This window comes from Stegodyphus dumicola, chromosome 6 (genome assembly GCF_044657685.1).
Source record: "Stegodyphus dumicola isolate Sdum_Otavi_A_Nest chromosome 6, ASM4465768v1".
NCBI lineage: Eukaryota > Metazoa > Arthropoda > Arachnida > Araneae > Eresidae > Stegodyphus > Stegodyphus dumicola.
Window position 1 is genome coordinate 14578149 of NC_140773.1, and position 17346 is coordinate 14595494.

At 34.2% G+C, this 17346-nt stretch overlaps 1 protein-coding gene across 2 annotated transcripts in view; it reads right to left on the minus strand.

Annotated features, from left to right (window-relative positions):
- Positions 1–3585: 3585 nt before the first annotated feature.
- The window catches only part of LOC118181432 (uncharacterized), an 84484-nt gene continuing 70723 nt past the window's right edge, over positions 3586–17346 (minus strand). For both annotated transcript variants that reach the window (XM_035350580.2, XM_035350581.2), the window contains exons 3-4: positions 14224–14281; positions 3586–5276 (exon numbers count right to left, since the gene is read on the minus strand). In XM_035350580.2, coding sequence (XP_035206471.1) covers positions 4699–5276; positions 14224–14281 — 636 coding nt within the window. In that variant the 3' untranslated portion in view covers positions 3586–4698. The remainder of the gene's footprint in view (positions 5277–14223; positions 14282–17346) is intronic.

Here is a 17346-nt window from a genome sequence, read left to right on the forward strand (position 1 = left end):
TCCCGAAGGACTATTAGTTTCGTTTTGGCATTTTGCGTCGGACGGATAAATGTCGGTTCACTTTTCAAACTGTTGCCATAAAATGTTAGAGTCCTGCATTATATTTGAAGAAATTAAATAATGAAAATCTGCGTAAATGTATGTATATTTCTCACATTGTTATAAAATAACGGTACATAGAGTCATCGAATTTTGAATAACGTAATCCTCCAACGAATATGAGCATGTGGAAGACCAAATTTGAAATTTGAAATTTGTTTTATGATCGATTTCCTATTTTTTAAAACTTTGACGAATTTTTGATTAACAAACTCAAGGATTTCAAAGCGAGCAATGGCAACGTTGTGCAGAAAAAACATTTTTATCTCCAGCGCGTGAGTCTCTGTATCGGAAATTCTAAAGATATGCTCGTTTTAAAACTATTTTGCGATATTGCTGTTGCACTGGATCTTATGGTTTAAGTGCGAGGAACATGATATTTAATAAAGAAAGGTAACAGACAAAATGTTAAAAAACGCCCCTTTGGACGTAATTTAAAATCTGAAACATTTCAGATTTTTTTTTATTATTTAATACTAAAATATTCATCAAATTTTTGGTTCAGTTAGAAAATAGTGCCCGTATAAAGAATTGAATTAAATTTCAAGTACGTACCATTAGCCATTTTTAAAATATCATGCGCGCAATGTGGAAACATGACGAAAACCTTTGTCACAAAGCGGATTAAATTACAAAAATATTTGTGGCTACAGACACCTTCTGGTTACTAGTTTCTAAAGCAGCTATATTATGTAGTCAGCTGTAAAAAGTTGGAAGTAATTGCTTTTAAAATAAATAAAATATCCCAATTCTTGCAAGAGTCACATATTCGAAGATCATAACGGGTTTAAGGTGTATGAGCCCCCTTAAGATAATTCTACTATAATTAAACTTAGGAGATAATATAATCAATTAATCAATGTTATTTAGTAAATAAGTATATATAACATATATATATGTTATATATATATGTACATATTTATATTTATATATGTGTGTGTGTATGCCCACTCTATAATCATCTCGGTGAGCTCAAAACAGATTTAAAATGGTTTCAAAAGGGATCTATTTTCATGACGTTTGTACGTACGTATGAATGCATATATCGCGCATAATTCAAAGACATTTAGCCGTACGAAATCAAAATTTTGTGTACGAGAATGCTATAACATTTAGTTGTGAATTTCGTTTTACTTCCTTGTACGAAGTAAAAAGTATTGTAATCGCGAAAAATTCCGGGTATCATATTTCAGCGAAAATATCCATTTTCACAGCTATCGAATGCAATTTAAGGATGTTTTTGTGCGATATCTGTACGTAAGGACAGAATAAAGGACTCTTTCCCCCGAAAAAAAATTAAAACTGATTTAAAAGGAATTCTGAAGAGATTTTTTCGTGGCGTCTGTAAATAGTTACGTACGTATCTCGCATAACTGAAAAACGAGTAGCTTCAGAACGTTAAAATTTTGTACATAAGAAATTTTGTATATGATTAAATATAATATTTAGATGTGCACCTCTCATTTTGGTTTCAATCTGCGGCACCAAAAGTATATAAATATATATAAAGAAATATATATATATATATAGGCTAAAAATTCGAATTAAAAAAAATAGAGGAAAAAAAAATTAACTCGTCCTGCGCTATAACTGCAGAACAATAAACTAAACATATTTACAATAAACTATAAGTACTATAAATTAACTATAAGTACCAAAACCGTATTTACAATAAACTATAAGTACTATAAACTATAAGTACAATAAACTATAACTATGCAGTACAATAAACTATAAGTACAATAAACTAAAAGCATCTAAATTAATCAGTAACTTGGAATAAAACCGAGGCAATTCCTCTATAATATAATAACTGCAACCGTGTATAAAAGGTTTAACACCATATCAAAACTAATCCAATCAAAGAGAGAATTCATATTAGAACAATCTCGAGAAATAAAAATTCCCAAGAAAAACATACAAAATTATACAAATAAAAATTAATCTCCCTTTTACTGAACCACCAATTCAGAACTCATCAGGGGAAAATGAATTAAAGCTTCACAAGAGTCGATTAATACGTTCCGTTCTTCTAGTCCATTTGAGATCAAAAACCGTAAAATGACTTCATCAAATTTTTATTTAAGACTTTAAAATTCATATAAAACCGAAAACTCGAATCTCAATGTAATTTTCTCTTTTACTATCAGATAAGGGTTGCCAATAATAAAATTCCAATTTTACCTTATTATATTGCATAGTATGGATCGAATCAAGATTAGAAGTGAAAAGTAATCTCTATAAAGATTTACATTCTTTTTTTTTTTTTTTTTTTTTTTGATTTATTCTGCCCATGTCTCAGTGAATGATGTGTAATAAAAATGGTTAAATGAAATTCTGCCATACGGTTGTATAATATATAGCGGAAATTTGATGGAAAATCGAGTTTCCGCTATTAACTTGACTATCTATCAAGTTCCCGCTATATGCGAATAAGCTTGATTATCCTTCAAGTTTCCGCTATATGTGAATAAAAATAATTTTTCGTTGTATGTATTTAAGGTAAACAAGTACCGGGTGGCCATAATTAAACTGGCAGTGCTCACAGTGCTCTGTAGCGCGATCTATTTGCGAGAATGACACCACATTTTGTAGGAAGATTAAACAAGTCGGGGGACGAAGGATTCCGCGAAAAAAATAGTTCCAAAAGTCACCGCTAGGGGAATATTTGGCACTGTGTAATAGAAAATAGAGTGTTAACGAATGCAAATTAATACGGAATAAAATTTATCGTAGGTCTATTCTTCTATGAGAACATTACCCCGACAGGACCGGAAACCTGTTCTGTTACCGGAGAGAAATATCGCCACATGTTGAACAGCTTTGTCATTCCGGCACTTCGGCAAAGACAATGCCTGGGGAAAATCGTTTTCATGCAAGATGGAGCCCCTTCACACGTTGCTGTACCGGTGCAACAGATGCTACGACAGAAATTCACAACAGAAAGAGTCATTAGCCGCTACTTTGCAACTGCATGGCCACCTCGGTCGTCTGATCTTACCCCATGCGACTTCTGGCTATGGGGTTACCTTAAGTCCAAGGTCTATCAAGGAGTGGTCCAGGACCTGGCTACGTTGAAGGATAACATATCACGGACTGTACGGGAGATTCCTGCAGACATGTTACTTTCTGCTGTTGTGCATACTGTGCACAGAATGCAATATGTGGTGCACAACAGCGGCACCCACATTGAACCTTATTTGAATGCAAAATAAAAGGTAATTTCTGTATTGATTTGCATTTGTTAACACTCTATTTTCTATTACTCAGCGCCAAATATTCCCCTAGCGGTGACTTTTGAAACTAATTTTATTTTTCGCGGAATCCTTCGTCTCCCGTCTTGTTTAATCTTCCTACAAAATGTGGCGTCATTCTCGAAAATAGATCGCGCTACAGAACACTGTGAGCACTGTCAGTTTAATTATGGCCACCCGTTACTTTAAAAGATTAATTTTTTGAAACAATAAGCAAAATAAAAACTCACGGTAAATGTATACAGAATGCTTTATTTCCATCACATCAGGTTGCAAAGAAGGCACTAGGGATTACTGCAGCGAAATCAAATGTTTTATAATTTGTCAGTTTAATTCAAGAACAGTCATTCAGCTCCCTAAAGTATAACAGAATTATCCTGGAAAGGGCGTTCTTTCAAGCGCAGTAAGTCTGTGAATGTAGAAGTTCACACATTTTATTTCATCATTTAAAATCATTTCATGATTAAATCTTTTCACATAAAGAATGTTCATTTATTTAAAAGGTAACATATTTAATAAAAATAAAACAGTTTTACGCTTTTCTTACTTCTTCTTTGCACTAAACTTGTTGTAAATATTTTATTATCTTTGAATTCATAATTTTCGCTCTAGGTAAAGATATATCTAAATCAACGTTAATATGGAGATCGGCGTTATTATGCAATATATTCCAAGCGTAATAAAATCAATATAGTCAAGCTAAGTTGGTGATAGTGAGCTTTGGATTTTTTATCCTATTTATGTATTCTATATTAAACATTGCACATAAAAACCATGAGAGCTTTCACATAAAAATTAACAAATAAAACAAGTACTATAACAAAAGCTAAAACGATGTAGTTCTGTGAATTTTCATTTATCATGGCTGTGAAACGAAACAAAATGACATTGCAAAATCAAATACACCGAAATACTGGACTGAGATCTGAATTGTGATTCGTTCCTTGAACCAACATTACCACAAAAGGTATATCAATAAAATTTTAGCATCCAATAAAGATATGGGACGACGAAAATCTATTTTCGTCAAGCAAAACAAAGCTTTTTTTCCAAGCGTATTTAATGTATAAAACCATCAAAACAAGTATGAGATCTTTATGCATCTGACTTATTGCTGAAACTTATTGGATGTTTCCAAAATCTCGTAAATGGTCCATCAACTTCTGATACCCAAGAAACATGACATTTTCCTTTGGGATTTTAAACAAGTTTCACAGAGGTATTTGTATAGGTTGCTGTATGAAAATTTAAAAAATCGGCATATATGCAGTCATTCAAAGTACCACTTCTTTGCATTCAATCGAAGTATCACCCATAGTTCAATTTCTTTGGTATCGTTCGTTACTTATTCTTCTTCACTCTCTTCTTCTTCCTCCTCCTCCTCTTCTTCTTCCTCCTCTTCTTCTTCTTCCTCTTCTTCCTCTTCCTCCTCCTCCTCTTCTTCTTCAACTTCAACACGCCTTGCTACTGGCGCCGTCTGAGCTGGAGGTCGATTTACTATATTCCTGGTAGCAGTGCTATTGGTCATGACTGTTGTGGTAGTCTTTGTCTCGTGGATATACTCTCCTTCCAATTCAGTTACTTGTATGTGTTGTGTGCCAGGAGGTGTCCTGTAGGTTGGTGGCACTGAAGGTCCTGATCGGCACTTTATGTAGTCCTCGAACCTACCAACTGTTTTTACTGGACGGGGAGATGGCTTATGGCCAGGCTGGTACTCACTCCCTCTCGGGGGCCAAATCTCATCGGTACATCGTTTTGTTGGAGCTGTACGTGGAGCGAAAGGTGGTGGTCTGTTGCCAAGGGCATTGGCTTCAGGATTCCATACTTGACCAACATTGCCATGTGGTAACTGGTCGACGTCGTTAAGGTGATGCTCTTGTCCTTCTTTGGGAGGTGGCCAGATAAATTTTTTGCCTTGACCTCCTGAAAAGTAACAATTAGAACAATAAAACACCAGATCGTTTAAAATTATATATTCAATAAATAATATGTGTGAAAAATTCATAGCATTACTATGTAAGGATTATGTTAATTTCATTAGCAGTTAAATTTTAAGTTAAACTTCTTTCCTATCAAACCTTTAACTTCAACTTACGACTTCCGGCCAGAAAGTAGTTTTAGAATCACGGTTGAATATATGATGACTCCTCATCATATATTCAACCTCATCTTTGATTAGAGCGGTATTTAACCGCGAAGTTCTTCGGTCTTGGGAGAGAGATACCAGATTTCTGGATAGCACGCGTCCGCCTTTTTAGGCTACTCTCTCGTAAGCTATTATTTCGCTCGGACGTACTTTAGGCCTTTAATAGCTTCGCAGTATATTAAACGTTAAGGGGCCAACTCTGTTAGAATCTTTATAGCTTCGGCTATAACTCTTTTAGTTTAGATTAGTTTGTTATTATGTAATATCAGCGTTACTGAAGAACAATCATAATTATACGCATGCAGCATATTCCAAGCGTAATAAAATCAATATAGTCAAGCTAAGTTGGTGATAGAGAGCTTTGGATTTTTTATCCTTTACATCATTTATGTATTCTATATTAAACATTGCACATAAAAACCATGAGAGCTTTCACATAAAAATTAACAAATAAAACAAGTACTATAACAAAAGCTTAAACGATGTAGTTCTGTGAATTTTCATTTATCATGGCTGTGAAACGAAACAAAAGGAGATTGCAAAATCAAATACACCGAAATACTGGACTGAGATCTGAACTGTGATTCGTTCCTTGAACCAACATTACCACAAGTGGTATATCAACAAAACTTTTTAATTTATTAGTTTAATTCTTAGTCTCTTAAGTTCAATCCCAAGTGGCGGCTTTATTGTACACTCCAAGGTGGAGTTTTGCTAAACTTTATTTGGAATAATAAAAGGATAGTTAATCCTTCTTATTTGTCATTTCCTGTACACGAATTCAAGCGATTATTCGCTTATCAGTTTTTTAGGATTCTTCACTTCCAAAAGCAATCTAGATATCCTCAGTGTAGAACCCTACAACTAAAAGAATATAGTAACTTTACTTTCTGTTGCAAACATAATTTTTGTTATTTTGATTTTTTTAAATCATGATTGTGTAAAACAATTACTGTATTGAAGAAATTAATTCGTGTACTTAAGTGTATTTTTGAAAGAAAGGCCTTATTTGCCTCAAACGCGAACGTTACTTGTGTTAAATGATTGTAATAATTGTGGATCATTGCTAAAACAAGTTATTGCTAGCGTGTTTAAATTTGAAACATTGCTTTCATTAATATATGAGAAGAAATAAATATTGTTGTACATTAACGTAATTTCATTTTCAAAATTTTCAATGAAAGTGTTTGTAACCAGAGCTTGGAATATGGCATTCTACAAATAAATTTTAATATTTTCGGTTTATTAACTCAAGAAAAACGTTTCACTCTCAAAATATTCAAATTGTTTTCATTCACAATTTTAAATTGCTGCCCTATATTTCACTAAATTACGTAGTTATTACTCAAATTTGCATGTATATATTCTTATATTTTGGAATATTAGAAATAAAACTTGTGCATTGCGAAAACCAAATGCTTTCTGTAATGCGAGGAAGAATTTCGGTTGTGAATCCAAGGAAATTTCTGAATACAGTAACAAGTACTGTATTTATGTTGCTGAGTTTAGAAGAGGAAATTTATGCTTTATCTTTTTTTTTTTCCCTCTAAATCTAAACGTTAAACTTCTGATTGATATTAAAGTATTTCGGAAACACAGAACGATTATGTTAATATATTTTGAACCAAAACAATTTTATATTTCAAGTGCGACATGATCCGAAAGAATTTACGTGATTCGAACGGTTTAAAGTGCTGGATAATCTGAACAATGGGGTACGAAATTTTCATTTATGCAGCATAACATAAGAGTAGAGACTTTTAGGTTTTTTGAGCCAAAAGGCGCGAGAAATCAGGCATGCCTCCACCAGGTTAGTTTATTTGGTTTATTTGTTTACGGCAAAGCCCTCGAGAGCTATCTGCCTGAGGGAAGGGATGCCTTCATGGAGGACTTTCTACGGGAAACTGTCTCGTGTATATGTTACGGTGAATCACCGAAATCTGGAGAATATCGACTTTCACCGGTGGATGTCAACATTCACATAATCGCTTGGTGTGTGTCCGAAATATTTTCCAAATACTCTTATTTCTGACTTACACCGGTAAATGTCGACATTCACCATGTACTAATGGTGAATGTTGAACATATAAGAATATTATATTTTCTTCTCCGTCATTCAATCGCGAAGAAACGCACTTGAGACTTCAAATAAGAACTTAAGATTTTAAAACACACAGTGCATTCAAAATGAAAAAGGAAAATAATAGAAGTTAAAAGGTGTGTTGCACTTAGGTTTAGCAGAAACCACTTCAGAAAGCATTTTAGAGTACTTTTCTTGAGAAAAATAAAAACAATTGTTTTCTCGTTTATCCGCAATTAATGCATTTAATTTTTCAAGATAAAGATCACTATTCACTGCAGCATTCATTCAGTATAAATTAGGGTATCGAAAAAAAATTAATAAAACCTTGCTTGCACCATCAAACCTTGCATAAGACTGACAAAGCTGAACAAAGGAACTTCCCATCAGAACAAAGGATTTGGCGAGAAACAGCCAGTCGCCTCTTTACCGACTTCTCTCTTTTCAGCCTACACCAGAGCATATCTGTGATTGTCGACATACACTGGTGAGGGTCCGAATGTACAAAAATGTAATGCAATATTCGATCTTTCACCAACGTATTAGGTGAAAGTTGACATTCTCCGGTGATAGTCGACATTCTCCAATTTCTGTCTTTCACAGTAACATATACATTATACATGGGAAGAACCACAAAAACGCCCATGCAGCCTGCCCGTTCGCCGCCAGGATTCGAACCTCGAATTGAACTATCAATGTTCAGCGACTTTACCGTTTGGCTGTTGGTGGCGCTTCCGCCAGAATTCGAACTATAAAAGTAACACTTGCTATCTGGATATGTTAACAACAGACGCATTGAAAAATGGGATGATTCCGTGCTAGGAACACAATCTGATTCTACTTGTTATTACGATCCTGTACTTCAATTTTTTAATTCTGCGCGTTACAATGTACATGAAATTAAAATATGCAACATTTTTTGTTTCGTCATTATAAAATTTGAATGCAAGACCACATCGTCAGCTGCAGTGTTTCATTCAGAAATTAAAAGTGAACTTAGGATTTTTTCTTTAGTTTTATGCAATAATAATATAAATTATTGATCCAAATATTTATTTTATTTGAATAAAATTCAAAAGTATCCTGTTGAGATATTATTCGTTATGAGTACAAACTGTTTTCTAAAAGTACTAGAATAAAGGCCATAATATTAAAGAAAACAGTACATAAAAATGAGTTAAAACAGATATAGATAATACAATCGTTTATTGTATTTTGGAATGATTATATGCTTTGCAATTCTGAGGAAAGAAAAAGAGGATAAAAAAAAAAAAACTGTAAAGTAATCGTAAAAGTCTCATGAAAGTGAAAAGATGACAAAAACTTTTTTTTTAAATATATCGCAAAAAACTTCTGTATTGAATATCGCCTTTCATAGCGTGAATTACAAGTTCCACGCCTGCTCTGTATGCTGTCAATGAAGGTACCAGACCCATCAGTTGGAGACACAGCTCACGTATGACAGCTCCCATCGCAATTCATTCAGTTATCTCGCAAGGGGAGGTGAGGGGTTAGTTGTGTGGCTTCTTAGGTGGTCGCACATATTCAATTGCTGTACCCTGGAGCTGAATAGACTTGAATAGTTCATTCTCTGAATTCAGTGATCTTCAGACTACTGGTTGATTTTAATTGCTGTACTCTGGAGCTGAATAGACCTGAATAGTTCATTCTCTGAATTCAATGATCTTCAGACTACTGGCTGATTTTAGATGTTTATGGTATTATTATCTTTCATTAAACTGGGAAAATATGCGGCGGTTGTAATGGTCTCACAAGATGGTCAAGAACTTCCTGCCATTACATTAAAGACTTCTCAGCTTCACCAGTAACAAATGGAAAACAATTCTAAAACTCAAAGCAATTATAATTAAAAATAAAATGCTGTACTATTCGTAATTGTCCCACTCGAGAATGGTAAACTGTTATATCACGTTTTTTCCCGTTTCCAAATTATGCAGCAATTACCTCTAGGGTGGAGAGTATCTGAATGAATGTGTGAACATTATTTATTTTCATTATTATCCGCTTAGTATAACATGTTCTGTTCTGGAAATGCAATCGATCCACTGGCAAATCTACGGACCTTTCATCAAACACTTCTTTAACTCCGTTATTCGCTGTTCTATGTGAAATTTTTCTTACCAAAACACTTACTTTATATAAACGAGCACAAGGAGTTACTGGTAACAAACTAAAGTTCCTTAGTGTTCTTGTTTTTATGGCCCTCTGGGCTAGAAACCTTTAATCCTGAGAGTGGGTGGCACAAGATTGGTATTATTGTAACTGTAGTCTCTTTTATGACCTAATTTTGTGCGGTGCTTGATAGCAGTATAATCTTCAGCTGTCTTGCCCTATCAATCAGTGAGATTTAGCTCAGTTTCAACCCCAATTTTTGATAGACGGGTCAGAGGTCTCCTGCCAAACCACACGACAAGACTTTCGACTCGCCGCATGCCTTCTCCGGTGGCATATATAAAAGAATAAACAAAAATATTAATGAATGCTCCCAATTACACTGCCCTTCAAAAGTTAAGGAATAGCATAGGTTTAAGACTAATTTGAGAACTAAGCAACAGAAACAAGAAATTTACAGGACAGGTTCACTAAACAGTTCTTTAATGAATGCGACATAAAATGTTTCTAAAGATCACCACAAACATGAATTACAACAAAAAATTGCACTCTTTGCAGAGAAATACGGTCTTGGAGAAAGAGTATATCAGATTTTTGAGGAAACATGGGGTGGTGACATTGCAAAAAAATGGGTTCTAATAAGGAATGTGTCCAACCCTAACTGCAATACATTGGCGGCAGCTACCTTCCATGCTGTCAATTAAGCTGTCGGACAGTGAAATGGGAAGCAACGACCAGACGCGGAGTAATCCTTGTTCAAGCTCATCTCACGAGCTTGGAGGAGGACTTAAAGCAGTAACTTGTCTCCCAAGGTAGTCTCAAAGATGCTTTATCGGATACAGGTCTAGAGCTTGAGCTGGCCATTCCATCCGCTCCATACCACCCTCAAGATATTCTTCAGCAACCCGAGCTCGGTGCCTTAGCGCATTGTCGTTCGTCAGAAGAAATCCAGGACCAAACAGCAGCGGCATATGGGAGGCCATATTGATCAAGGATCTCGTCTCGGTATCTCACACCTGTCAAAGTTTCTCCATGGAACACATGCAAGTCAGTGTGACCACCGAGAGAGATCCCAGCCCAAACCATTATTCCATCACCTCTGTCGAACCCGGGCCCTTCGGCACGGTAGTTAGCGATGCTAACCATTATACCGGTTGGGCGGCGAACTCTAAAGACAAAGACTAAAGACTATTGGCGGCAGCGACCTTCCATGCTGTCAATTAAGCTGTCGGACAGTGAAATGGGAAGCAACGACCAGACGCGGAGTAATCTTTGTTCAAGCCCATCTCACGAGCTTGGAGGAGGACTTAAAGCAGCAACTTGTCTCCCAAGGTAGTCCCAAAGATGCTTTATCGGATACAGGTCTAGAGCTTGAGCTGGCCATTCCATCCGTTCCATACCACCCTAAAGATATTCTTCAGCAACCCGAGCTCGGGGCCTTCGCAAATTATCGTTCATCAGAAGACATCCAGGACCAATAGCAGCGGCATATGGGAGGCCATATTGATCAAGGATCTCGTCTCGGTATCTCACACCGGTCAAAGTTTCTCCATGGAACACATGCAAGTCAGTGTGGCCACCGAGAGATATCCCAGCCCAAAGCATTATTCCATCACCTCTGTCGAACCCGGGCCCTTAGGCACGGTAGTTAGCGACACCACTATACCAGTTGGGCGGCGAACTCTAAAGACTAAAGTGACTTATACCTATGCTTTTGAAATTATGACAGAAATGAACGAAGGGTGTAAAAGACCTTCTTATTTAACTAAGATAAAAAAAAAGTTAACAGAACGCACTGATCGTGCTTACAGAGCTAGCCAGCATTTATAGCTTGAATCAAAAAGTAACGTATTTAACTTCACTAAGTAAAATCTAAGTAAGTCCAACAGCTACACAGACAGGGAAAGGCTCAAGTTCGCTCATCTAACATCGGCGTGACAAGCCTAATGGCGATAATAACGCAGTTTCAGAGATACAGAGCTCTCAATCAATTACCAAACGTGGCCTTCAGCAGGCGACACACGCTCTGATTCTACCCTCTAAAGTCTTTCTTTAAATATCGTTTTAATAGAAACCATTATCATAGAAATTTGCATTCTGATAGGAAAAACGAAAGCCAGAAAGACAGCAAAAGAAATTAACATAAAATAAGTAGTTATCGAAACTAAATAAATCCTTATAAACTTTTCAAGTCAAAATATTGAGACACATCACAGTTTTATCAGAGTTGCAAAGATCTAAAATTAAGGGGACTTATACACCTTAAACCTCTCATGATCTTCGAATATGTGACTGTTGTAAGAATTGGGATATTTTATTTATTTTAAAAGCAATTACTTCAAACTTTTTATAGATGACTACATAATATAGCTGCTTTGGAAACTAGTAACCAGAAAGTTTGTGTTGCCACAAATATTTTTGTAATTTAATCCTCTTTGTGACAAAATATTTCGCCATGTTTCCACCTTGCGCGCACGATATTTTAAAAATGGCTAATGGTACATACTTGAAATTGGATGGAATTCTTTATATGGGCACTATTTTCTAACTGAACCAACAATCCGATAAATATTTTAATACTGAAAAATTTTATGGACGAAAATATTAAAAATTTTGTTAATAAAATACATTTTATAAACTCAACTCAAAATAAAATAAAAATTTAACATGAAATTTTTAGAATTTTAGGTTCACAGTAGTTTCCAAATGTTATAAAAGCTATATATTAAATATGGAATTAAATTATGAAACAGAATGTTTTAAACTGTGCGCACAAGTTGGAAACATGACGAAAAATGTTGTCACAAAGCGGATTCAATTATAAAAATATTTGTGGCAACACAAACTTTCTGATCACTACTTCAGAAAGCAGCTATATTACGTAGTCAGCTGTAAAAAGTTGGTAGTAATTGCTTTTAAAATAAATAAGTTATCCCAATTCTTGCAACAGTCACCTATTCGAACATCTTATGGGTTTTAAGGTGTATGTGTCCCCTTAAGGTGTATGAGTCCCCTTAAACATTGAAACTGTGTAAGATTCTCCCTAGTGTATTTCTCAGTTACTGTAGAAAGTAACGAATCTTAAGAACTAGTTAACGAATAATCGCTTAACTTCGTGTAGCAAGAAACAACAAGATGGAAGGGTAACTAACGCTTTATTATTCCAATAAGATTTAACAAAACTCCGTCTTGGAGTGTACAATCAAAGCCGACACTTGGGCTTGAACTTAAGAGACTAAGAAATAAACTAAAACTAAGATTAACTAAAGAAATATAGCCGAAGCTATTAAGATTCTAATCGAGTTGGCCCCTTAACTCTATTTGACTATGAAGCTTATCAAGGGCATGAGTACGGCAGAAACTCTGATTCTCTCGAACTCTGCAAGTAGACTTCGCGATTTAAATACCGCTCCTCCTCATTAAGTATTCAGAGTGATTCCAAAACTACGTTCTGGCCGGAAGTAGTAAGTTGAAGTTAGGAATTTGACAGGAAAGGAACTTGAAATTTAACTGTTAATAAAATTAACATAATCCTTACAACTGTTTATTCTTTTATATATATATATATTTTAAAATTCATGTATATATATATATATATATATATATGATAGACCAGCTTTAGTCGTAGCTTAAATTATCAGACGATAAGTTTAAAAAAAAACAGGATCCATTTACTATTATTCAAGAGAAATAGCAGTTACAAAATCAGATATCCGGAGTGAATAAAAAGAATTACTAATAACTTTTTGTATGAAGTTTACTGCATCGTGACATTTAAGAAAAAGCCCCGATATTCTTTTGCGAGTCCTTTTATAGCCTCTGGAAAGGCGGAGCTTCCAAAAAATGACGTCAGCCAATCCAGTTCGCTTTAAATATTTCCAGAACATTCTATAACTGTACGTGTAGAAAAGGCGGGAAAAACAACTTGACTACGGGGCTGTGAATTTAATTCCACGTACTTTCAAATAAGAGACCGTCGCCATTAAAAATGAAAAGAACATGCAGTTAGAAATTTAAGTGTATTCTTGACTATGGAATTTTATTATTACATATATACATGTTGAAATGAAGTCTACATACTTGAAAGTTTCGGAAAAGCTATCTGGACATTATTAAGATCAAGAGTTTTAAAACATTAATTAAAATTGAGAACATCGTTTTATAAGTGAAAAATTTAATGTTTTCAAGAGTTTTTCAAATGTTTTCAAGAGAGAATACATTTAGATTAAAACAAATTTGCAGACAGAGAGAGGATTTAAATATTCCAGTTCGTTGAGTTATTCTAAGCGGTAAAATGTAATGGCCATGAACTTGTTTTTTGAATGCAAAACTTGAATACTCCAGAGATAGAAAGAATTCCAAATCTTAAATTAAAATTTTGAAGAATGATGCATGAAATAATCCGGCCCTTTATGCTATATTATGTTTACTCTCATAAGAACCTTCTATACGTTAGCATCATAAAATTTCCAAACATTGTTTAAGATCAACTAATAACCAGCATTTTTTACCTTCTCGCATTATTGTTGGAGAAAATCCAGTTTTAGGCAGATATCTGACGCTGGAAGACTGAAAAAAAAAAGAGTAAATTTCATAAGCATACATGATGTAAAATGTGAAATTTAATAGCAAATTTTAAAGAATTTTTATACGTGCATTCTAATAATAGATATAAAAGTTAATTTCGCCTCTATTTTTATATTTGAGACCTTCTGTATACATGAGACCTGTAAAAATTTGCTTCGAGTCAGGTCCCGAAAAGTACACTTTCATTTCTTCATCAACAGCCATTCTCTGAAATTTACTAAAATCTATATAATTTGTTATGGTTAGGTGATTCTCTAAATAATGTTATAGAGTCTCGCCTTCATAGGAGCATGAAAATTTGACAAGAAGTTTTAAAAGACAGTTTGTGAATTATCACTATGCCTTATAAGTACCACAGAGATAGGGAAAGGATGTAAAGAACCCTCTATTTAAGTAAATTTTAACACTAGGCACCAACTCTTGCTTACAGAAGCCAATATCTTTGGCTTAAATCAGAGCTAATGGAATGAACTAAAACTAATGAAATTTAGTACGGTCAAAAGTCGTTAATTCGGACACCCATAATCCGGAATGATCTATAATCCGGACCTCAAAGCCAAAATATTTCTGCGCATGCGCCGCGTTGACGCATGCGAATAGGTGTTTACGCGTGCGCGCAAGACCTTTACGACTGCGCATATGCGTCTGCGCAAGCGCAGAATACGTTTTCGCGTGCGCGTTTAATGTATAACGGACGGTATAAGCTAAAATTATCTAATTATCTATTTCAGTTAATGTTGATGATTGCGTTGTTCCTTAATCTTCGAATTGGATCCGGCTTATTATTTTTTGCACACTGTAAGAACAATTTTATAAAAGTAAGCTTGAACTTTCGATTATGTCAAATGGAATTTCCTATGCTGGAGCTCCCAAAGGATCTACAAAACGAAAGTATGTTTCGATGTCCATCAAACAAAAAGTGGAATAGCTACAAAAAATGGATAAAGGCATATCCTTTGTTTATCTAACCGTTCCGAAATCTGTTTATCAATTTCACGCTGCTCTGCGCGGGGGTAGGGGGACGTCGTGGAGCGCAATGAACTGGAAGTTGATTTGTCAGCACTATCGTTATCTTCAGGGCAGATGTTTTTGTTTTATTCGGCTTATAATTCCTTACTAAATGTAGTATTTCATCTCGATGTACTCCGTCTTTGATATGATTCAAATCAAATTCCTCGTCATTATAAATATCACGAATACAAATCAAATAGTTTTCTGGTTGCCATTTTCTAATTTCGGCTATGCGTAATGTATGCTTTACGCATGCGCGCATTGAAAGAAATGTTTAATAAAGTAAACAAATAAATATTAAGCTTCTTTTTTTGTAAATTTATACCCTTTAGATCATAATTGCTCATTATTTTATAAATTACGGTTTCATATTTTTAATTTTATAATTTCTGCATGCCATCTTACCAGATTTAAACTGATGATTGATAATCCGGAATCGTCGAAGGCCCGACGAGTCTGGATTAAAGACTTTTGACTGTATACCCTTCACAGAAAACCTAGACTGCAAGCTAGCTCTGTTAGAAGTCGGCGTAGGAGCCTAATGGCAGGATACTAATTAACAGAAATTTAGCAACGTGGTCTTCAAAAGGGCAGAACACCCTTTGATTTTTACCCTCTAAAACTTTCCTTTAAATACCCTCTATTTTCTACCTCCTGTGAATATCAGGCCAATTAGAAAGTTGCATTCCGACAGAGAAGCAGAAAGGAGACTGACAGTGAGGGATATTATAACAAAATAATGGATTAGAAGCTTAAATGATACTTTAACAATATAAAGCATTTTGATTGCTCCATAAATATCTATACAGTTTACATAAATCATCGAATGAATATCTTTCAATTCGACGTAAGATTTTTTCATTATGAATGGAATGGAACGAATGAATGAACATTATGAATGAATTCAATATTATTTTTATTTCAGTAAGAATGATTTCTATTTGAATTCCAGTTTCAACGTATTTCTTGTTTCTGTAAATTATGTTTCAAAATTTTTAATTTCATAGTTTGTAAACAGATTAACGACTGTAAATTCATGTAAGGTTTCATAGATTTCTGAAATTTAATGTCGATAACATATATATTAGTAGGAAATGGTTAAGGTTTTAAATTAAAAAATTGTTTTTTTATATTGGCTGAATATTGTAAAGCCATTATAACAATATGTTAATTAAAGTTAAATGTGTTGTTTATAAAGAACTGCAATCTATTCATTATATTCAGATTCCATATTGACACTTGAAAGAGTTTTACATTTTGATACATTTAATACCATTGTGAATACTGGTCACATTTCAATACCATTGTGAAACACAGTCATAAAGAATTTATCTCATTTATAATACTAAAGGCAAGAATATTATTGCAACATTTTTAAAATATCTTAAAACAGTAGTTTGCCAACAGATTTTAACACTTGAAGCACATCTCAAAACACGCTATTAAGTATTTTTACTAATATTCATTAATTTCAATGAAGAAAAATCAAGATACAGAAAAATCAAAATCATGTATTTAAAACTAGCTTCTCAAAATAGCGTTGCCAAGCAACAGGGAAAAAGATATTTCACCATTATCCTATAATATCGTAAATTAACACTAAGTGGAAGCTTCTGCAATTAATAAAGGGGGGGGGAAGCTTCATCTTTTAAGACATAGTTGTACATCTAGGCATCTCTTGTAGACGAGGTTTGCCTTGAAGATGTAGCAATTGTACTTTATTAAGCAATGAAATCTATATTTTGCTAAGAAATGTTCATTTCCCATTTCCTAAAACAATAAGAATAATTTCAGTTTATTATTTCTTTTAATTTGCATATTTTAGGTGTTTTTATTTTGTTTTTTCTTTTAATTTGCATATTTTAGGTGTTTTTATTTTGTTTTTCTTTATAACTAGAGGTTCTTTTTCCCTTCATTGCTTAAAGATTATTATAAAATTAATGCGGCAAAATAATTCTTTTAAAAACAAATTGGTACCATTACTGTCATAATTTCGTCGAGAATAAGAAGTTTTAGCAATTATTTTCACTCATTTA